This window comes from Protopterus annectens, chromosome 8.part0, assembly GCF_019279795.1.
Source record: "Protopterus annectens isolate FY-2018-M chromosome 8.part0, PAN1.0, whole genome shotgun sequence".
Classification (NCBI taxonomy): domain Eukaryota; kingdom Metazoa; phylum Chordata; order Ceratodontiformes; family Protopteridae; genus Protopterus; species Protopterus annectens.
In genome coordinates this window covers 1,354,451,258-1,354,475,766 of record NC_056741.1, presented here as the reverse complement: position 1 = coordinate 1,354,475,766, position 24,509 = coordinate 1,354,451,258, and the positions used below count along the sequence as shown (strand labels likewise).

At 37.3% G+C, this 24,509-nt stretch overlaps 1 protein-coding gene across 1 annotated transcript in view; it reads left to right on the top strand.

The window, feature by feature from the left end:
• The first annotated feature begins 19,112 nt into the window (after positions 1 to 19,112).
• TREH (trehalase) overlaps positions 19,113 to 24,509 on the top strand; it is a 341,626-nt gene continuing 336,229 nt past the window's right edge. Inside the window, exons 1-2 of the mRNA XM_044079440.1 lie at positions 19,113 to 19,180; positions 19,268 to 19,368. Coding sequence (XP_043935375.1) covers positions 19,113 to 19,180; positions 19,268 to 19,368 — 169 coding nt within the window. The remainder of the gene's footprint in view (positions 19,181 to 19,267; positions 19,369 to 24,509) is intronic.

The following is a 24,509-nucleotide window of genomic DNA, read 5'->3' as shown; positions in this document are numbered from 1 at the left end:
CAGCATCGTCTAAGGGGAGGATTTTTAGGAAGTTCTTGTTAACAGATGATAGTGTAGTAATGTAGTAATGAATATTTCTGGGTTAAAATTGGAAAGGTTACCTATTGTTTTCTAAATATGCTGTTTAACTGAATATGTGAGATGTCTAGTCACATAGATTTACAGATGATCACTAACAGAGTCTGACATTGTACCTCTGGTGGAGTATTTGCTAGGGTCTGATACTAGGGTCCAGTTTAATAGAGAATTTGATGTCTTGTGTGAAACTATATAAGTTCATGCTAGATGTAGGGGAGTTAGAGTTTATGTCCAACCTATTGACATTCACATCACCTATCAATATATTTTCTTGTGGAAGTGTTATGGTTATCCAATGTAGGATATCTTCCAGTATAGCTGTATTGTCGCCAGGAGGGATCTAAAGGAAAGTAATACATATTTGTTTACAATTGTTTATTTTGAGTAAAGCAATAAGAGGCTCTGCTGATCTGAATTTTGGTGTTGATTTGCTGGAAGTGGAAATGTTGTAGGTATTGGGAAATATTAAAGCAATACCATCTATTTTCCTCTTTATATGGTCATTACGGATGATATTATAGCCAGGAGGTATAACTTCAGAGTCATTTATGCTGGGTTTAAGCCAAATTTCAGTTACAGCAAGAACACCAGCCTTATGTTGGGTAATTCAGGCATGTAGTTCAGCAGTTTTATTTCTTATACTTCTAACATTTATTCCAACAAAAATTAGATCACCAGGGTTGGAGATTGGCTGTTGGGTTACAGAAGTATGTGGGAGAGAATTATCTTTGTGTTCATTGTGACAGATGGGACAGCATTAGGGTGTAATCTCCTCCTAGAAGGATTTTAGTATATTGGGGAATTATGCACACTTGTTTTTTGGAGAGGATTGTTGCACTTAATTTTGCTTTGGTTTGACTTAAAGTACAATTAGGAGTCTATATTTGGAATAAAGGTGAGAGGCAATATTAAATAAGTTTGATGCAATGTATGGAGAGTGTTTAAAGAGGAAGTATGGATAGGTGGTTGGGACAGAGTTGCAGAGATGTTGCAAGATATTATTGTGTCATGGTAGGATGAAAGATGGCACAGAAGGAGGAGAAGAATAGAGGATAAGCTGAAGAGTAAAATAATTAAGTGCAGGAATCTGTATTTTATAGATGTCAGGTAGAGGGGAAGTAGCAATGAAGGAAACAAGATGTTACTGGACAGTAGGATATTGAGTGGTGGTAGATTCTGAGAGCTGGGAGTGGATAGGTAAGGAGAGAAATATTTTCTATAAAAGAAGAGAGGTAGGCTGTCCTGGTATTATCTCTCAAATATAAAGAATATAGGGGTATTAAAAGCTAGAGTATAATGAGGAAGTGAAAATAAGAAGAAAGGAGGGTTTATTTGGGAAAAGAAAAGATGCAATGTGTAATAGATATGCACTATTAGGAAGGGCTGTGATTATAAATGGATATAGTGCAAAGCAGTATCGGAGGGAGAAAGGTAGTTGACAATGGGGCTAAAAATTAGATAGAGATAGAGAAGTAGGAAACAAGAAACAGAAGTGTATGTATAGAAGGAGTAAAGTCATTTGGGGAGGGTTTTGGAATGAGAGTCGCAAGTGAAATGTGTAAGTAGGAAGTATAATAGAGTAAGAGGGGGTGGGTGAGAAAGTGAAGAGCAATCAGTTTATACTATGCTACTACAACAGTGTGATTTTAATGCTGAACATAGATATGTTATTGAAATTGAGTGGAAAGGTGCAGTTTGGAATACTTGTGAAGCTAACATTATTTGTAGTAAGATGAAGCATGCTCCTGTTCCACTCCATAAACCATTTTCTAGCATTTTAGCCAGGTTTTTGTTTAGCTTTAAGGCTAGTCTTAATGATTGGGTGAGTAAACACAAATTTACACCAGGATTATCGTCAGTAGCTCTGCTCAGTTTGGAAGGTGAGCACTATTAAGTCTTTCTAAGAAGTGATAAGAGCTTTTAAGTGAATAGACATAAAAGAGTGTCTATGGCTGGGCCTCTTATAGTTCCTGTGGTCACTTACATAGTTTTGTTCCTATATTCCATGTTTTCCATTCTTCTTCTTCTTCTTCTTTTGGCTGCTCCCATTAGGGGTCGCCACAGCAGATCAACTGTTTCCATTTCTTCCTGTCCTCTGCATCTTGCTCTGTCACACCAACCACCTGCATGTCCTCTCTCACCACATCCATAAACCTTATCTTAGGCCTTCCTCTTTTCCTGTTACCTGGCAGCTTCATCCTTAGCATCTTTTTCCCAATATACTCTGCATCCCTCCTCAGCACATAACCAAACCAATGTAATCTTGCCTCTCTGGCTTTGTCTCCAAACGTTCCAACCTGGGCTGACCCTCTAATATACTTATTCCTAATCCTGTCCATCCTTGTCACACCCAGTGCAAATCTTAACATCAACTCTGCCACATCAAGCTCTGACTCCTGCCTTTTTGTCAATGCCACTGTCTCCAACCCATATAACATAGCTGGTCTCACTACCCTCTTGTAGACCTTCCCTTTCACTCTTACTGGTACTTGTCTGTCACAAATCACTCCTAACATTCTTCCCCACCCATTCCACCCTGCCTGTACTCTCTTCTTCACCTCTCTTCCACGCTCACCATTACTCTGAACTGTTGATCCCAAGTACTTAAACTCATTCACCTTTGCCACCTCTACTCCCTGCATCCTCACCATTCCTCTATCCTCCCTCTCATTCACACACATATATTCTGTCTTAGTCCTGCTGACCTTCATTCCTCTTCTCTCTAGAGCATATCTCCACCTTTCCAGGGTCTCCTGCACCTGTTCCCTACTCTCACTACAGATCACAATGTCATCTGCAAACATCATAGTCCACGGGGACTCCTGTCTGATCTTGTCTGTCAACCTGTCCATCACCATTGCAAATAAGAAAGGGCTCAGAGCTGATCCTTGATGTAATCCCACCTCAACTTTAAACGCATCTGTCACTCCCATCACAGACCTCACTGCTGTCACACTACCCTCGTACATATCCTGTACCACTCTTACATACTTCTCTGACACTCTCGACTTCCTCATACAATACCACAACTCCTCTCTAGGCACCCTGTCATATGCTTTCTCTAAATCCACAAAGACACAATGCAACTCCTTCTGACCTTCTCTGTACTTCTCCATCAACTCTGTCAGAGCAAACATCGCATCTGTAGTGCTCTTTCCTGGCATGAAACCATACTGCTGATCACTAATCATCACCTCCCTTCTTAACCTAGCTTCCACTACTCTTTCCCATAGCTTCATGCTGTGACTGATCAGTTTAATCCCTCTGTAGTTACTACAGCTCTGCACATCACCCTTATTCTTAAAAATTGGTACCAAAACACTTTTTCTCCATTCCTCAGGCATCCTCTCACTTTCCAAGATTTCATTAAACAATCTAGTTAAAAACTCCACTGCCATTTCACCTAAACACCTCCATGCTTCCACAGGTATGTCATCGGGACCAATAGCCTTTCCGTTCTTCATCCTCTTCATAGCTATCCTTACTTCCTCCTTGCTAATCCACTGCACTTCATGATTCACTATCTGCACATCATCCAACCTTCTCTCCCTCTCATTCTCTTCATTCATGAACCCCTCAAAGTACTCTTTCCATCTGCTCAACACACTCTCCTTGCTTGTGAGTACGTTTCCCTCATTATCCTTTATCACCCTTACCTGCTGCACATCTTTCCTAGCTCGGTCCCTCTGTCTAGCCAATCGGTACAGGTCCTTTTCTCCCTCCTTAGTGTCCAACCTTTTATACAACTTTTCATACGCCTTATCCTTAACCTTCACCACTTCTCTTTTTGCCATGCACCTCATCTCCTTATACTCTTGTCTAATTTCTCCATTCTACTACATTAATCCAGTTTTTGCACTGTTCATTTCACTATACCTCCTCTTCTTGCTATTCTCTGAAACTCTACATTTAGTTTGAAATATTTTTCACTGTCTCCATTGCCTTTTGTTCTCCTTTATTCTTTTGCCACTTCTAAAGGCAGCCATTCTGCCAACTTTCTGGTTGTAATAGTTTTGGCACCTCCTAGATGCTGTCACTCTGTCCATAGTTCTTCAGGTGTTTTAATTAGGTCTAATCCTTTAAATCTGTTCTTCACCTCTGCTACATATTTATTGGGTATATTATTGAGCATGTATCTTGTTGGCCTGAAGCTTCTCTTTGTCTTGTTTAATTTAATTCTAAATTTTGCAATAAGAATCCAATAGTCTGAGCAACAGCCAGGTCCAGGTCTTCTTTTTTGCAGACTATAGATAGTGCTTCTATGTCTGACTGCAAAGTATATAGCCAGTGAGATTTCGATATTGATCATCTAGTGTTATCTACACATAAAGCTGTCTATTAGGCTTTTGGAAAAGGTTATATGCTATGATAATCCTGGAAGATTTCTACTAGTCTATGTCATACTTCATTTTGTACGTCTAGTCCAAGATTTACCCATCATTCCAGATGTATTATTTTACCACTAAATTTAACATTCAATTCACCTATGATAAATATCTTATCATTTTTCTAATGTTAATTCCAGAAAGTGTTACAGATTCCCCAAAAACTATTTGCCATCCTCTTTGGCATCTGCAGCTGGACTGTATAATTGTATCACTGTAGTTTTGAATGGCTTACCTTAGAGTCTGACTGAAATCTGGCTATCATTTTTGGGGTTGTAGTGAAACACAGGTTTTCACTCCATTTCTTAAATAAGATTCTTGTCTAGAGTAGAATATCTAATGATTATTTAAGATAAACGAGCCCACTATAGTCCATTTTTCTTCAATAATTCCCAAGATAAGAAACATCTTTATTAAATTATCACTTATGACATAGGCAGTCATACATTTTTATAAATGAAAAACCATATTGACATAGTTTTAGTTGCAAACATTATACATCACGTATAATCTATCCAGTCACTGTCAGTCAAACATTACACAGCTCATTCAGATCTTACCTTCTTTTAAACCTCATTCCTTGCCAGCATGTATTGTTCCCACATTTCCCATTTTTACTATGTAATTTGCTCCTACTCTTTTCTAAAGATCCCATTTCTTAATATACTGTTAAACAAAACCTCCCAGATCTTTATTAGTTTTTCCTCTTAGCTTCCAAACTTCCAAGGGAATAGCATCTATTCCTGGGGACTTTCCCAAGGATTGGTTATACATCACCAGTTTTATTTCATCTTCTACTATCCTAGCTATTAGTGCTTGAGCCTCATCTATCTCTAACCTTGGCATATTGAATTATTCCATAAGCATTTCCATTTGTACCTTTTCTTGATTTCCATATTTCTTTGCTTTATACAGAGTTGCAGAAAATTTTCTAAATAGTGTTAGTAACTGTAAATGATCTCCTGTTATCCTCTTTGTTATAGGCTCCCTAAGCTTGGAAACAACCCTTTCTACTTTCTGTTGTCTAAATTGTTATGCTAAAAGTTTTTGTGCTCTGGAGTTGTTATCAAAAAACAGTTGCTTAAGAGCAGTCTTTCTAAACTCATGCATATTATTGAGGTAATCCCTTATTTTCTGTTTAGCTTTCTGTAATTGCTCCTCCTGTTGTTATGCAAGATTCCCACTATTCTGCAATACTTTAACCTTTGTCTGTCCCTGTAAGTAATTCTTGTTACTTTATTTTATTTCCGCCTTATTTTTAAACTCCACTTTAATTTTATCCCACTTTCTAGCTATATTTTTAGAAGAAATTTCTATCTTTTCTAATAACTCCCAAATAATTTCCATTACCCATCGGGTGGCTATGGTGGTACAGTGGTTAGCATTGCTGCCTCACAGCAAGAGGTTCTCCAGTTTGATTCTTGGCTGGGGTACCTTCTGTGTGGAGTCTGCAAATCCTTCCTGTGGTCATGTGGGTTTCCTCTGGGTGCTCTGGTTTCCTCCCACATCCCAAAGACATGCTAGAGGTGGACTGGACACTCTAAATTGGCCCTGTGTGTGTGTGTGTGTGTGTGTGTGTGTGTGTATGTGTGTGTGTGTGTGTGTGTGTGTGTGTGTGTGTGTGTGTGTGTGTGTGTGTGTGTGTGTGTGTATGTATATACATGTGTGCCTTCTGTGGAAGGTTGGGCACTGGGTTGGCAACTTGACACTGTAAAAACTCCACTGCTAATTGCTATCTGGACCGTTGTTCCACTGTGATGATCCCTTACCAGGAAAAGCCAAAATAAGAAGAAATTTCCGCTACCCATTACTTAAATTTCTCTCTTTTCAACAGATGTGTGGGAAAATGCCAGTGTCTCAGTTTTATTTCATTATCCTGCATTTTTATGCATTTTTATTTTAGTTATTGTTGGCAAGTGATCTGAAATAGTTACTGGATGCATATCAAAACGTTCAATTAATTGCACATGTCCCTGTGAAATATATGCTCTGTCTAGTCTAGATCAATTTTTGTATCTTGGGGAAGAATATGTAAATTCACTCTGAACTTCTACTATTGAATTTATATCTTCCTTGCCAAATACTTTCATAAATTTCTTCAAAAAGCTACCCTCCTTTGTTATATTTCATTCTGCCCCCCCCCCAGATACATCTTCACTGCTGCAGATCAAATTCTAATCCCCACATATAAATAATATTCCCTGCTGAAAACTTATTATTTCTTCCAGAATTTTCTTAAGCTCCATTATAGCAGTTTTAAGTGAAATATAAATACGTCAGTTTAATTCTCCTACTTTGCCAGTAGCCCCTTAGTACTGCAAATCTACCATTATTATCTTTTTTATCCTCTTTTATCATATTGGAGCTCCTCTTGTAATTAATACAAGTATTCCTCTTTTCCTTTGTCCCAGGCATTCTGCTGAATAACTGTCCTGAAAACCTTACTTTATCAAATTCATGTTTACTTCTTTCCAAATGTGTTTCCTGTAGCATATCTATTTGAACTCTACATTTTTGATATAGTTTACTACTCTTTATTTTTTGTTTATATCTGAGAGATCATTTACATTTAAAGATAATCTAGAAGGTGTTGTTATGTTAAAAAGCTATCATTCCTACCTTTTATGTATAACAGCTTTTTTGTCAAGTGTCTAGTTCATACCTCTCAACTGTACAGATTATTGCAGAATGTCCAGATTTTGCCTCATATTTTTGGTCTGCTTTTTTCTTAAAGTTGTGGTTTTCTGGCAAATTAATGGCAAATCATTAAAGATTGAGGTTAGGAAACAATGACAGACATTTGAGTTTCAATTAGTTCCTACTCTTCAGAAAACTCATGTTAATACAAAACCTGTCATTCAAGCAACTTTCTAAGTTTGTAAGAGCAATATTTAAAAATTGTCCCTATTTTTAACCCTTTGTCCTACTTTTATTTATGGCTTTGTCCAGATTTCTTGCTCTAAGGATTGAGAGGTATGGTTTCAACTTTTGTGCTATATGCATTACACTAATGTTCGGCAGGTTGATCTTTTATACAGTTGTTTCTTGTCATATCCATTTGAGCCTATGTCACATCTTACAAAACTTTTTTGTTTTACTGAAAGCCCTCAAACAAAAAAGCAAACACATTGCAATAAACCCCTAAAACCTATTAACTTAATACTAACACACAACACTTGCACATCTTCAGATGTTGAAGTTGCACCCTCCTAATAGGAAAAATTGTCCTAAGATGCATGGACAGCCTGTGCTTCTACTAGGTGCTGTTCCATTTTGTCTTATATTTATTACTCTCCCAGACTGGGAAAACACGTGAATGCTTTCAGAAAACATCTAACAATTAAAAAAATAAGTATCCCATTTTTATTGCTCTTTATCAGAATGTACATGAGAACCAGATGCAGAGTTGCTTCTGCAAGCCCTCATTTATTTGCTATGCAATGTTCTTTTTTATTTATTTGCTTTCTCTAAAAACATGTTACTAGATCAAGCCAATGGCCTTAATCCAGTCATTATCCTATGCAAGAGTGAAAACACATACAGTTTCTTATATCCTGCTCTTTTGGCCAGACTTTTCTTCTTTTTTTTTTAATTTGCAGTGCCTACATTTCTTAAAACAGAAAGAAAGAAAAAAGAAAGTAAGAAAGAAACAAACAGGGGCACCTGTTTACTTTATCATCCCAGTTACACTTGAAAGTAACTGAGAAAACTTTACAGCATGCAGACTATAGCATGCATTATAAAAACACTACTATTAAAAACAACATTTTGTTTTACTTACAGTTAACTCTTTCCTTCCTCTTCCCCCACTCCTAAATGTTCTTCCAAACATTAATGGCATGAAGTATGGCATATGATTTAGAGTCTCCTACAAGTTTAGCAAAGTCCAAAAGCCCAATATTTCCAGGCTTTCTTGTTCTGTCATATTTCACAATATAATTGATGTTTTGCAATCCCACATTTATTTGTCAGTTTCCAAGTTGTTAGTTTATTCCTGTTGATCTCCATCTCTTATTTCTAGTCTCTGCTTCATTTACAATATGCTCCTGGTTCTTCTAGTCAACTCTTGTACTTTTTTCTGTCTCTCAAGCATTTTTGTTGAAACGTTGGAAAAGGTTTCACTGGCACAATCTCTCTGTGACCTTTATTACCAGAAGTACAAAGAGGCAGAATCTCCTTCTGTTTCATAACTCACTTTTTGTTGGACAAACATTTGGATTTCCTCCTTAGCATGCTCTGCATTTAAAAATGATTTTATCCCTCCAGGTAAAAATATTCTGAAAATAGCTAGGTACAGCAGCTTGAATCTCATGCCTGCTTCTCAGCTTTCCCTGATTAGTGGAATATGTTTACTCCTCTTCTACCTGGTATACAAGTGAGTAGTCATTTTCCACAAACTCAACTGCCCCTGACTTTATGGTTTGTCCTGCCACAATTTTGTCTGAATCAGCTCCTTCTGCTGGTAGGATTGCATCTTTACATTTAAAGGTTTAGCTTGCTTTCTCATGGCCAGGTTTGAAGCATACACATGGTTAGAATTGCTGGAGCCATGTCAGACTCCAAACCAGTAGTCCTGGGACCTCTCTTGTTCAGTATATATTTCTCAGAGGTACAGGCCAACATGGAAGGACTGTGGCTGACCAAGTTCACAGATTACTGCAAACTGGGCATCATAATCGACTCTCCAGCTGACACAAGCATCCTCCAAAAAAGGCCTCATAGAAACAAAGCTAAATGCCAAAAGTGTATAGTCATCCCATTTGGCAAAAAACAAATTACCACATAGGTGGTAATCCATTAAGTACAGAAGAAGTAATTCAAAGTGGTTAAAAAAAATTTTTTATATAGCCCACTAATCATGAAAGGATTCACATCTAGATCAGGACTCATCCCTCATCAGGCCCATAATTGAGTACAATGCCGGCTCAAACAGATGCCATATGCTGCTTGAACCTCAGCACTGAAATAAATAGGACATGCTGGAGGGACAGATTCACTGGAATAAAATCCCAGTCCAGGTTAGCAGAGGCAGAGTCTCATTGACTCTCTTCAAGAGGAATCTGGTTCAGATAGCCTAGTATGAACCCATGAACCTATGATGTGCCTTTACAATTAACAACTCCTGCTGTGGAATACCAGTCCAGTTGCTTATTTGTGCTTTCATAAAATTAATACAGTCTGTCCTTCCAGCTTCTCTGGTGCAGCAGAAAATGTCAGGTTTCACCTATATGCTCTGTCCTCTAATTCTATTATTTTTTGAAAGATTTCTTCTTGAGGAGTCTCATTCAGCCAGCATTTTCTTCATTTCGACCTCTGTTTTTTGCAGTTTTGTCACCTCATTTGAATATCTTTTTAAAGGTTCCTCCATTTTCCCAGCTGTTTGTTATTTTAGTTGATATACTCCTTCAGTGTTTCATTTATTTTAATTACTATTGAGTACATTTGACTTATTTTTTCCTCTAGGTTACCGGAAGTCATTTCTTGCACCAGAGCTGGAACTTGCACTGCTTTTTGTTGAACAGCTGCAGAATTCTTCCCAGTCAGTGTTTTTTTCTCACCTTTTGTGATTGATTTTCTTTCAGGTTCTCTGAATTTCTTTTTGCTGGTATCCAGGCAGTGCACTTAGTAGCCAGTTACTATAATTTACTCAAAAATACAAGTTTATTGGCTCTCCCTTCTGAGTTTTTGTTTTCACACTGGGAGAGCTAAAATCAAGTTGTTATTCAATGTGCAGCCACCTTGGAAGTCCCAGTGTTTATTTATTCTTGTCATGTTAATCCTTAGCTACATCAAATTTGCCAGGTTCATAGGGCTTAAGCTCTAAGTTCAAGTGATGTATAGTTATTTGCAACATTGGACTTTCTTTACACATCAACAGATGGACATCCTTTCAGCTTTAATCCAGCTGCATCATAATGTCTGACACTACTCACGTATGTTCTGCACTTCTTCCATTAGTATTCTAGAAGTCTTCAGACCTTAGGTTCTTATTTTCTAGTGTGAATTTGACATGTCTATGATTGCTTTTGTCCACTGGATTTTCTTGGCAATAATACTGGAGTAGATTACCATTACCTTTATTTGTATGCCACATTTGATCTGAATTCACTGCTGTGACCTGCCCAGTTTCAGGAGACTTTCTTAAATGGTGTAGCTCATGGCATCATTGAGATACACAAGGTCCTTCACCCCAACAAGGTAGTCCAGAAGAGGTAGATTACATAACAGGTAGCAGGGACAAATCTCCTATCACTGGAAATGGGGGGAATTCCACCATATCATTCAAGAGTTTTATTTTAACATGTTTTATTTATTAAAGGAGCAATTCATTACACAATTGCAGTTGGCTCAAGCATACCATTACCATGATTATGTATGGGACCATTATACCACTACACTTCAGTACCTGCACTGGCATGAAGACAGCATGAAGAAATTGGCTATGAAACAAATGGCCAGTATAACACAGCTTTGCTGGTTAGTAAATGCAAATGCTAATTTACTGTTACAATGGCCTACACCAAAGTAAAATATTGCGGTCTGTACAGTTATTTTGAAATATTTTACGAAAATAGTAGCCAAATGTTACATCAGTATTTATAAATGAAAGTGAGTGCTATCTTTCAGTTAGTTGGTAGCAATTATTCAGTATGCAAATTAAAATTATTTTTGAGTGGTTAAGTAAGATATATATTATGGATACAGCAGAATGAGGTCTAACAGGGTAAAAAAAGGTCCAGTAAAATGTAGCTTTGAACTTGTCTAGAGTAGGAGTTTTGGGCAGTTTCACTTTCTTTGTGGCCTTGATTATTTCACCAAAGGCTATGAGTCCCCTGACAGAGTCTCTAACCTTTTGAAAGAGAATGTTGTGGATCTTGTTATGATATTAATCTTTTAACATAGGATTGCCAGGGAAATTGTATATATCCATATATGCTTTCTCAAGTGCATGTGACATGTTTAATTTAAATATGGTATTAGGACCTTATTGAATATTGTAGGGATCATGTTTTCTGGTCTAGTGACTTAGAATATTAGCTAGCATTTTAGATAGAATTGTGCCCTTGTGAGCAAAAATCATGGCTATTTTGTTCTTGTGGTAAGAAAGGTTCCTATTTCGGGGGAGATTAGCTCAGTTTTCTTGTATTTGTGGTGCAGCGGTTAGCGTTGTTGCCTCACAGAAAGAGGTTCTCTGGTTTGATTCTTGGCTGGGCTGCCTTCTGTGTGGAGTCTGCATGTCTTCCCTGGGGTCACGTGGGTTTCCTCCGGGTACTCCGGTTTCCTCCCACATCCCAAAGACATGCAGTAGGTGGATTGGACACTCTAAAATTGGCCCTAGGTGTGTGTGTGTGTGTGTGTGTGTGTGTGTGTGCATGTGTGTGCCTTCTGTGGAAGGTTGGGCGCCGGGCTGGCAACTCGACACCATAAAACTCCACTGCCAATCATGAGCGGACAGATGATCCGCTGTGGCGACCCCTAACCGGGAAAAGCTGAAAGAAGAAGAAGAAGTAGAGCTATACTAAAGTTTCTGTCCACTGAACACCTCATCTGTAAATCATTATCTATAATTTGTTTCTTTGACTTAGTTACAGAAGTGGAGGCTTCCTTAGTTAAATAAATTGCTGATATAGTAATAAGAACTCCACATTTCATTACTTTTAAGGCAGCCAGCTTGATTCCCCACAAGATTTCACTATCTTCAGGTCTGTCAAACATTTCCTTAATAATTGTTTCTATAATAATTTGGATAGATTTATTCCTGAAAAGGTTTCCACTGAGGTACTATAATTTCAGTGTGAAATTAACAGCTGTGGTAAAATGTCAAGAAGGATAGAGTACTGTTCCATGAAGTATTTAGAGTAAGCTTTCATTTTACTAATCATTGAAATGATAAAACCAGTTCTGGTGGCTTGGAGGAATAAAGCCCTGCCTGCAACTCAGGTGACCCAAGTTCATTTTGCTAGTTAAGCACCTGACAATGCAGGCAGGGGAAAGGACATGCCATCCTCAGGGAGAGAGTAGGAGTAAAGCCAGATGAATACAGCCACGATCGCTTGGATGAGAGGTGGCATTGTGTTCCACATCCTGTGTGAACGCCTTCAGCTCACTAAACCCCCATCTAGTTGTAGCTTTTATATTAGTATGTGTATGGGAGAGTGCACTCACAGGGGAAAGGAGTTCAGCAATAATGTGGGTAGCTTGTGTCCTTTCTTTGGGGGTGGAATTGTCATGTAAATGCCATCTGTGCTTGGATGACAGTGAGGGCACAAACAACCGTCATGGCTGCATGTATGGCACTGTCTCTGAATGGCTGTTACCCCTGTACTATACTGGGGTAATTCCATAATAGGAGGAATGAACTATTAGAGTCTGATTTGTGGTGGCTTGATAGCAGGCATGGAAGGTAAAAAAAATGCAGCTCAGAAAAATCATTGAAATGATGGCATTAGAAAGTAAGAAACAGCTGATGAAACAGTAAGATTTATGTCATGCTGAATGGAATGCACATTCTTTGTGACTGTTATGAAGAACCCTACAGAGATCACTTGGGCAAAAAATGAAATAATATTATTATTATTATTATTGTTATTCCTGGATTGCGTGTACTGCTGCATGCTTTGCTATTAAGGAGGCATCTTTTCTGTCAGAATATGTTCTGTATTATATACTATATTTCATTAAATTGCTAAGGCAATATTATAACTATTAAATTTAGATACTGTACTCAATTTTAGGGAACAGAGATGGGGTGGCTTGGTGGTTATGACACAGTTTGACTACACTTCCAGAATGTTTGATATTTTAAATGATAATAATACTTATTCTAGGATTTCTAGAAATGAATTGAACAGGGCTTGCATGAAGATAGATTATTTCCTTTTAGATGCCCTTTTTCAAGGTGTGATTGATAGACCCTTGTTTGAATTTTTGAGTGTGAACAGTCCTAAGCTGGCAACTTTGTTTGGAATCCCCAAGATACACAAAAATGTGCATGATCCACCGTTTAGACCCATAGTGTCAGCTCGTGGGTCTAAAACGGAACCCCTGGCAACACTAATAGATAATTGGGCTAGTGCAGCCGTGTTGGAGGTTGATCATATCTTGAGGGATTCGTGGCACTGTTTGGGTAGACTTAAAGGTATGGAAAAGATTGACAATTTTTCATTTTTGACCATTGATGTTGTCAACTTGTCTCTATGATCCCACATGAGGGAGTAACAATGTTCCAAGAGAGTTTACACAAGAGTTCACAGGTTTCTACCAACAAGATATTTCTCACAGATGTTATGGAAATTGTTTTAAAAAACAATTTCCTGTTATTTGAGGGTGAAATTTATCACCAAACATCTGGTGTAGCTATAGGGGCCAAGTATGCCCCCCACTTTTGCCAACTTAGTACTCCTTGAATGGGAGAGAAGATTTGTGTTTGGCTCTGAATTCCAGGATAAAATTGTTTTATACAATCGATTTCTGGATGATCTACTTATCCTGTGGAGGGGATCTGAGCAGGAGGCTATAGATTTTGTCAGTTATTTGAATTCCACCACTGAATTTTTTAAATTCACGAGCACATGGAAATCCGATGAAATCGATTTCTTGGACATTAAGTAATTGTTGTTCAAGAACCAAAGGAACCAGGAACTGTGTACCACTATTTTTAGGAAAAAGTCATATTCAGATAGTATGCTGCATTTCAAGAGTTGTCACCCTTCACATCAGCTAAAAAGTATAGTTAAGTGTCAAATGGTGAGATTGTCTCACCTTGTGAGTGAAGACGTTGATTTCACCAAAGAAATGTACATTTTAAAAGGGATGTTTTTGGAGAGGGGATACCCCCTAAGTATGTTGACCAAGATTAAGAAGGAAGTCTTGATTAAGAGAAAAACATCTTTTCTTCCTATCTTGACTGAGAGTAATATTCAAATAAATTCTGCACCCCGACAGATGACCACAAATGTAATGGTCCTGCGTTACAATACTGACTCCCCAAAAATTTGTTCCATTGTTAACAAAACCTGGAATGTTTGTTTTAGTGAAGGGACTAAGCAACTCTTTGGCAGCAAGCCTAAAATAGTGTTTAATAGCGGAAAGAACATCAAAAATATACTAGAATTGAATTTCAGATCTAGTTACGTTTCCCTTATGTCTAAATGTGGGATGTGCAAAATTTGTAAATTCATTAATGATGGTCTGTATGTAACTGTAGTGAATTATGATCAAACTTTAAGATGCCCAGGTAAATGTAGTTGTAACACCACCATGTTGGTTTACATTGCCAGTTGTGTGACTTGCACATCTTTCTATGTTGGTAAGACAGTGCGCAAGTTAAAAGAGGGAATTGGGGAACATGTCAGGGCTATTAAGAACAAGGATTCACATAATGGCCTTTAGGTTCATAGTACTCAGTGTGTCAATTTTAAAAAGTTTATTTTTTTTGTGATCGATAAGGTCTGGCAAAATGACAGGGGTGGTGACCCTAAAATGGAGGTGGCAATAAAAGAAAGCAAGTGGTAAATGAGATTGAATGCCACAGTATGACCGGGGCTTAATGACATGTCTTTAGCTCCCATATTAAAGCAAAGGGCTTGTGTGGTTTGACTGTGTATGTTGATCATTAATTAAGTTTAAAATGGAAATATATTACAAAATTTCAAAAGTCCAAGCACTTCTTGTTCTACCTTTGTTTTAAGATTTGAAGGGAAAAAAGATTTTCATATACTCTAAAAAGGTTTGTATACACATATTTTTAACAAAAGGTTTTAATGATGCCTTAATTGTTTGTGAACTAACTATGTGTTTTCATTGGTCAATTATTGTAATTGGATAATTTGGGAGGGTATTTAAGCTGTTATTCATTGTTTAAATTTTACAACTCTGATGATGCCTATGGAACCCAAGGTGAAAGCACTTAGCCGTTGTGGTATTTGCCTCCATTTGTGTGATTAAAACAGTTTTGTATCTCCAGTCAAGTGTTGCGACGTTTGTCATAATTTTTAATGTTTATTTTTTATGTTGAACATACAAGGATAAAATAAGGAAGAGAATACAACATCCAGGAATCAGGAATATACATTTTATCTATGTAAACATGTATTTCATCATTGAAGTTTTACTACAACAGTGTTGATTTTGATTATGGCAATACCTTTGAGACAGGAGTTAACTTCATATTCCATTAAATGGTGTCCTTGTTGCCATAACTAGATGAGAGCTGATGAAGAAATAGAGGCATTTCATGAACACAAGTGCTATTTACCTGTGATACATAAAACAAGTCTTAGAGGAACTTTGTTTTATATCTGGTATAACTACCATTAAGGTACTATGATAAAAGTTTAAGATTAACCATACTTTCTTAGAGGTACATTTTGAGTCAACTCAGTCATGGTACATCATTCTGCCCACCACTAAATTGTGGAGGCCATTTCCCACAAGTTGTGACATTTTAATCTTCACCAGCTAGTAACATAAGGGTGCTTTAGAACAACCACACTGGTTGAACTCCCTTAGCCTCACAGAAAAAATAAACTTGGCAGCTATCGTTTAAAGCACCATGCCTGCATATATCTTCCCTACACTATTTGTTATTTTAAAAGAAATGAGAATAGCATGCAAGCCCTATATTATAATTGGAACAGTTGCACAACATAATTTAAAAAAAAACTTTCATGGCTGGACTCCCTCACCCCCACAGAAAAGTTAACATACGTGCTGCAGTTTAAGGGAATGGCTGTGTTCATATTTACTTACATATTTTGTTATTTAAAAAAAAGTGAGAAGAAAGGACAACTAGCAAGTCCTAAATTATAACTGAAACAACTGTACAGCTTAGAGCAGTTATAAGCACTTTGCATCTCTGGGAAAGACTGGGTCCTACTAATTACTACCCAAAACAGGCATAGCTATCACAGACATAGGCAGGCCAGCAGATGCATCACTTTAGTCACTGCCTGTGGGTTTATCAGCTTCTTGACTGCAAAGAATATTAAGAGAGTTATTTCAAATCAATGATATAGTTCTCCATATAATTCATGGCCCGCTAGAGCTTCCCAGCTAGAAGAAAAAAATGATCTTATGTGTTTTGCGACTACTAACTTTGTTTACGTTGGAAACATTTTCATTGTCTACATTCTGCTTTATCTTGAATTACATTGATTTCACCTGCAGTCCTCATTCTGTGCTTGTCTATTGTTTTCTCAGTTTATTTCTCTGGGGTGTTCCGTGTTTACTGTGTTTCCTCTATGTATCAGCATTGGAAACTCAACCCAAATAGAAAAAAAAAATTTGCAGGGAGACAAGCCCTCCTTCCAGCAAGCTTCCTGCACCCTCCAAACTTATACATATATACATTTTTACACACATACACCAACTCCTTGGTTACACAGACATGAAGAAAGAAGAAATTCTTGCAAAATAGAGGAATCTTTGATGACACACATTTAGAAACTCACTGGCAGTGATTTATGAAGGCAAACCAATAGTGGAGGAGCTCAGCATCAGGGAGATGGAATTTCATCCAGATGTGACTTGATGAGCGATAAGGAAACTGTTCTGTGCATCCGAGCTTCAGATGCTCCATTTTACCTAAACACATACTCCAGTTCTGGACTACAGTTAGGAAGTGACACAACAAGAGTAAAAAGATACAGTCTAGCTCAAATCAGGCATGCTACTTTGCTATCCCCAAAACCTAAAACACAGATACCATCCCACAGATGTCAGGAAGCATTGGTCTCTTATAACTTAGCAGCTAATACATTAACAGAATGTAGGAAGTTGTGTTGACCTTTACCTCTCTTAGTGCTGTCTCTCTTCAGAACTTGGCTAACTTTTGACTAGTGCAACGACTGTATTCTTTTTCCCTTTCTTACCAAATGAGTTATGCATAATGTATCTAATCATAGGTTCATAGCTTGTTCCCTTTCTTACAGAATGATTTATGCATAATATATCTTATCTGTTTGTGTCTGCTTTTTGCACTCTGTAATAAAAGCTTTCAGTTTAAATAACTGATTAATTAAGGGTATATCTTTAATACTTAACAGCTATGCTAGCTAGTTACTACTTAATGTGATACCAACTGCAGAAATTAATTGCTTTTACTATTGTTATAGAAATTCATGAAGTCAAATTAATAGGGGAAAAGGCAGATTGCAACCTATGTTTATACATTTTGCTGTTTAAGTTTCAGTTGTTGGTCTTGAATATGTATAAAAGGGGTGTGAATAAACTTTATCCTCTAATTTATCTATGGAAAAATTTTCCTCCTTGAAACTAAAAATATACTTTTTTATCACTTCTTGTAGGTGTTTCAAGAGCACTTGCACGCAGAACTCCCCCCACACAGAGGAAAATGAACCTAAGCATTACAATTTAAAGGCGCAGCTCTGCATATATCTGCCCTACATTACTTGTTAACTCAAAGTAAATAGGAAGTAAATTAGAACAACTATGCAACTTATACATTTTGTAGGCACCCTGTGTCTCAGAGAATGGCTAAATCCAACTAATTACTGTACAAATGGGCTTTCACAAACCTAAACAGACCAGTATACACATCACTTTAATCACTGCCTGTGAGGTTTTTATGAGCTTCCTGTATGTATACAACATTTAAGGTTTCAAATTACAGATCCAATTCTCCATAAAATTAGCTGGCTTTTAGAGCTACCCAGCTAGAAGGAAACAATAATTAAATTCTGAGATTGCTAAAACTGGGCCGAAGTGTTTTGTTCTACATTTTCTACACTGGTTTGTATCTTTGATTATGTAGCGTTTATCTGCAGTCTATGCTCAGTGCTTGTCTGTTGATTTTTAAAATGCAGTTCTCAGATTGTTTTTGTAGGAAATTCCTTCAGTGGCTCATTTCACTCTTTTACCTAACTTCCTTTCCCTCCACCCCATTGCATTATGGTCATGCTTTCTTACACTGCACCGTAACTCCGCACAACCACTCACAACACTCATCTACACAAGCCATATTCAATGTTTTTTCTCACCATTACCTACACACTTCTACTCATTCAGTTACCCTTCCAGTTATTCTTCTCTCCTGATATATATTGACTTTTTGCAAATCAGGGTTCCCTGTTAATACTGATCCCATGTAGTCTGACATTATCATAACATACCCAACAATTACTACCTTCCAGGCCAAAAGAAATACCATCATTATTGTTGAGATGATTTAGAATGCTACATGGGCCTCCTCCAACAGTCAACATTTTCATGCCTCAATTCCTTAATGAGACATGAAGTTGCTTCCTTTCATCCCATCTGGCATCCTTACAAACTACTATTTTGTCAGAGCCTTGTCTTCATTCTCCCTGGCTCTCATTTCCAGTGTGACGCCATGTTGCTTCAGCGCTGTCAGTTTCAGAGTATGAGCCATGTTATGTTGTTTCAGGGACTGGTCAGCAGCAGACTATTATGCCCGAAAGCCTCCATTTCTGTTGGTATGAGTAAACCTCCATAAAACTGATAACTCTACTATTTAAGGCTTGACAATCTGTCATTAGTGCTTTCACAGAAATCTGTAGGGGTGAAGTGTAATGATTATGAGATTCTGTTACTAATATAGTGTCAGCAACCGAGCAGAGAATATTGGTATCGATGGTTAGCATAGACATAGACTGCTAGCTAGCAAACATGACATTTATAGTCAAACAACGTACCAGCTGTTCTGCTACCAATCATGGTGGTGGAAAGATGTTGTAGTATGACTACATTTTTAAGTGACTGCCCTTCATGAGTAAAATGTGTTTTCATCTTCTTCATCTTCTCCTTCTGTCATTTTTTTAAAGTCAGATATACTGCACTGGAGAGATTTTGAAGAATGTTCAGCTTGAGAAGTTATATGATGATGACAAATACTTTGTGGACATGAAGTTAAAAGAACATCCAGGTATGTAGCTGTTTCAAAAGAATAAGCTGTTACTTCATACAGTGATCATAAATTTTACATAGCACCCCCAGAAAAAAGGTCAGGGTATGATTATATAATCTCTATCACTGTCTTTATTATTTGTTGTTCTTTTATATCTAGACTGTACCATTTCTCTGCCTAGGAGGGCATGTATTTTTTTTGTTATGAACAGATGATCATCTCATATTTTTAAACATGAGTAAATTGTAGAAGTAGCAACTACTTTAGAAAGTGCTTAGCTGCAGAAGGCCTCTATGTAGACTTCTTTACAGGCAATGCATTGTACTTGGCTGCATTTTCCACATGGATACTTTTACAAAGTACCCTGGTTTGTCACCAGCATCACCTTAATGGGACTCCCACAATATTTATTTTATTAGCAACATCAGAGGTTTTTTTTATATTTGACCACTTTATGGGGCAATTCTCTGCGGGAACCCAGTTTGTCTCTTTATAGGATGCACCTCCACCCCATACATGGCTGCACAGTATATTTAATTACCAATGAATTGTAATGCTCCTCCTCTAGAAATGACCTAGTCACTACATAATATTCCTCTCCATTAAATATACTCTGGTGACATAGTGTGATAGAGCCCTGAGTACAACCAGATAACCTGAGATTGGTCAATGGCTTGGGAGCTTGATAGAGCTGGCAGTGGAGGAAAGGCATGCCCATCCCGGAGAAGTGGTTAAGGGACTTAACACTACATTTCCTAGGAGGACGGGAGGTACTAAGCAAGGTGGTCATGGTGTGGGCTTTTGGCCACCAATCTGCTTCTGTGGTAGATTACAACGCAAGTACCACAGCAGTGTGCATCTCTGTCAGGGAAGGCATTGTGGTCCTCCTGAAGATGTTGATCATCCATATAACTACCAACGAGAGTGGTTAGGCCTAAATAAATATGCCATCATTGCTGGAACATTGGCAAAGAGCACAAACCACCACTGGGGCTGTCACCCTTACTGGGAAATACACAAGACAGGGAAACAAATGAGCATGTCTGATATAGAGATGACAGATGATTGGCAGGTGCAGGAGGAGAAAAGGATATAGAAGAAAGCATTCCAGTTCAGTATGTAGAGGGACACCTTTCCATTGTGCACCCATTTATTCTTTGTATATGATTTTACTCTACCTGTTTACAATGGGCCTCAATGTTGTATTCTTTTCACGTGTTCTTAGATGAACTTTGTAATGGGATTTCCTTTCTACCTATAATATATTTGGCATCTGGTTGGAGTTCTGCTACATCTGTAATCAGATGGATATCGTATAGAGGCTTCCCTGAACAAATGAGATTCCTTCCATCTTACCTAGCAGATTTCTTCACTGGGATTACTATCCATAGTAAAATCATTTGGTCTCTGCATCTGGTTCTGCTTTGGAGTCTCTTTGCAGTAGCCCAGCTGTGAACTCCAAGTAAAATGGCATATTGTGAAGTCTTCTGGGATGGGTTTTATACTCCATTCTTTCTTTTATTAATTAGTGTGTTCTGGCTGCGAAGTTCATCTGGACAGACCCCATTTTTCAGAGGAGTTATGTAAAGAAATCCTCCAAATTCATTAAAATAAAAGTGGACAATATACAACATCTCATAATTTATACAGGCATTAAGTATGAGGTAAGGAAGGAGATCAGGGATCACACAAGTGTCAGTGGAGCATTAGATATAAATATAGTGAATACCTGGATAATTAAAACTGAAGTCATAAGAATAGCAAGCTCTTTGCTTTGCAGTTTACTATGTGTCATAGTTCAAGCCATGCAACATTCAGCATAGTTTACTGGTAGAGGACCTCTGTTTCCCATCTTGTTTCTATATGGGAATATGGAGTCTGAAAAAGATATTTTAAAGGAAGAGTGTGATGGATAAAGAAGTGTGACATGATTGCTGACTATATGAAAGTTGATCTGCATTGTGATACACTGTAAACATCGGTGGAGGAGAGGTCAGAATTTTGAAGAATGATCTTGGCTGTCAGTGAGAGTAAACCAGTAATGGTGTTTCTTCAGCTAGATTTGGCTAGGAACAAATTAAACATATTCAAATGTAGTTGTATACCTATTACACATGAATAGCAGTTAGCCACTATGTAACTGCCCCATCCTCATTTGTTAGCTCTTCCCAATTGTGCCTTCCACGACTTAACTCCTTTGTTGTGTCATAATCTACAAAATGCTGAGGTAAAGCATTACATTTTACCGCTACATTCTCTTGGTCTTTTGGTCAACACTCCTCACTTCTCTGTTGGTAGACCATAATGCACAGAAAACATTTTTTCAGAGTAAGCTAGGATTTTATAGGGCAATGGAAGCATTTACATTCCTTGATACAATAATAAGTTAATTGGGAGGATACATGAAATATCAGAGGCAATAATTAAAGAAGGAGGATTCCTCTCTGACAAGTTGTGTTTGGACAGAGGAAACTGGTTGGGATGTCCTCTTTCCCCTTTATTATATGCTTAATATTTAGAGCCATTGGCCAATAAAACAACAAATTCAGAAATTCAAGTTTATAACTGATGTAGTAATCAAGAAAAAATGTCATTATTTACATATGATATTATTTTGTACTTGATAAATCCAGAAAATGACATTCAGTGTTGTGGAACATTTTGAGACTTTTCAAGTCTCTCTGGGATGTAAAACTAATGAGGATAAAACAAATGCTATAGTCATATAAATGATGTACTCACACATGAATGGGTTCAGCTATGCCCATATTTATGGGGAAGTGATAAGATGAAGTATTTAGGAGTATAGATTAAAGAAAAATTTATGTTGTTGCAGCTAAGGATATGTAGGAATAATTGAACAAAAGATAATACAAAAGCTGAAAAACTGGAAGCTCCTGTTTATGGATTTTGATATGGATGTTGACTTGCTGAATCCCTTTTCAAACTGCTCTGCCCCATCATCCACCACTGTACCTACTTTGATATGAAATGTTTTAGTCCGTTTAGTTTTATACACAGGTCAGGCATATTTGTATCAACATGAGGATAATTGTGGACAATAATTAATAAAGAGTTGAAGGAATTTATATGGTAATGTAAAAGGGCAAGAGTTAAATGGGATATGTTGGTCCTTCTTATAGAGCAAGGTAGCTTATGATTACCTTATTTGAAGGGATATTTTAGAGCTACAGAGTTAAAGGTGATATACATATATATACAAGGTTATAATTCAAAGTGGAAAGGGATGATGATGATGAAGTGGGTTCAAGAAATAAGTAGAGAAAGAGTGGGATTTTGGATACAGATCCTTAAAGAGAATATTAATCATATTAAATATTAAATTCATAAAGTTGCAGACTGCACATAATGGGACAGAAAATAGGCAAGAGGGAGTTGGAATTGATTGTAGAAAACTGCCAAAGGAATCAAGGTATTGGGAACAAATAACTAGAATGAGGCCAAGAAAATGTATGGACTGTAGGTTAAGGACTGCCTTCCATAGCAGGGATTAATATCAAAGTACAGACAAAAAAAAGAAGGCATAGAGGAGACCTAAGTGAAAGACTTGCTGTAACAGAGTTTTTAGTTGAATGTAGAACAGAAGCTTCTGTTAAAAAGATAATTATTAGGGCATATAAAATATTGCATTTTGACTATAAGAATCATTCAGAGGAATTTAGAAAAAATTTGGGCGAGAGACTATAAAAACAATTTACTAGGGAGCAATCGGTAAAAAAGACCAGAAGTTTTAAGATTCTTGCTTGGAAGTGTTTCCATAGGTATTGTTATACCCTAAGTAGACTTTAAATATTTCTTTCTCGGGTAGATAGCAATTGTTGGAGGTGTAGTGGTTAAGAATGAGATAATTGGAAGCATGTTTTTGGGATTGTAATGAGTTGGCACATTTAAAAAATTCCCTACAGACTACTCTGTCAGAAATATTTGGAGATCAAATGTAACTAAGGAAATGATTCTTCTGAGCTGGGACATAGGATTTGAATTGCCCCGAAGTAGTAAGGCCTTTTAACGTTTAATTCTACTGGCTGCCAAAAAAAAAGCAATTACTAGAAAATGGAAAGCCAAGTCTAAACCAATTGTATTTGAAGTACTGAGTGTTGTAAGGCAGACAAAAAATGGAAGTTGGAGCTTTAGAAAAGGGAAGGAGCAAATTACATAGAAATAAATGGAATTTGTGGAAACAATACATGCAGAATAATGTTCAGGAAAAGTGTGGTTTAAGGGAAGGCAGGAATTGTGCAATTTGCAACTGTTATTCAATCCATTACACAAAGAAAGAAAACTATATGTAATGTATAATGTATGTAAATGGAAAAATGTTAATATGGTTTGTTTTCTTTTGTATTAATGTTGTGTATGTGCTTATGTCTTAAATGATAATTAATGAAGGTGTTAAAAAACACTCCTCACACCCCTTCCATATGTTTTAGTATCTTAAAAGTCCTTATCATAACCCTGTAACTCCTTCTGCCTTCTAGATTATTTATGTGCACTGCTTCTATTGCTGTAAAAAGCACATTCTCCAACACGCTGATGATTTTGATAGCCCCGGCTGAACTCCTTCCACTACTGTTACATATTTCTTCAGAAAAGTTCTTTTTGCTGTGACTTACCCTTTAGTTGGTTTGCTACATTCATTCTGTACAAATTTGTATGATTAATGTTACAAGTAACAGCTGTTTGTAAGTCTTATTCTCTATCCTGCTGTTGCATTACAATATTGGGCCAAATGTTAGGTTAGTCCTGTTGACTTGCTTTATTGCTTTTCATGCTGCTCTGCTCCATCATCCAATGTTGTACTTATTTTGATATTACAGCAGCCATACTGACTTTAAATGGTACATAGGGTTCACCACTCATACCAGTGCAGGACTCACAACAGAATGCTGCGATGCTCCACTTGTATGGCTGAGAGTACCCCAGTTTATTTTAGCTTCTAGATCCTCTGTATTTTGTCCATCGGTCTATTATGCAACATACAGACGAAGGACCTGTTAAAATCAAAATAAACAAATCATTTCATTCACATGTCTTGTGTCCATCCCTAACAAGTCATAGTACCTGATTGTTTTACAAGATATATTTATGTTAATATGCTGATATCTCTAACTTTTAGGCATGCCCCCAGTACTGGCAGT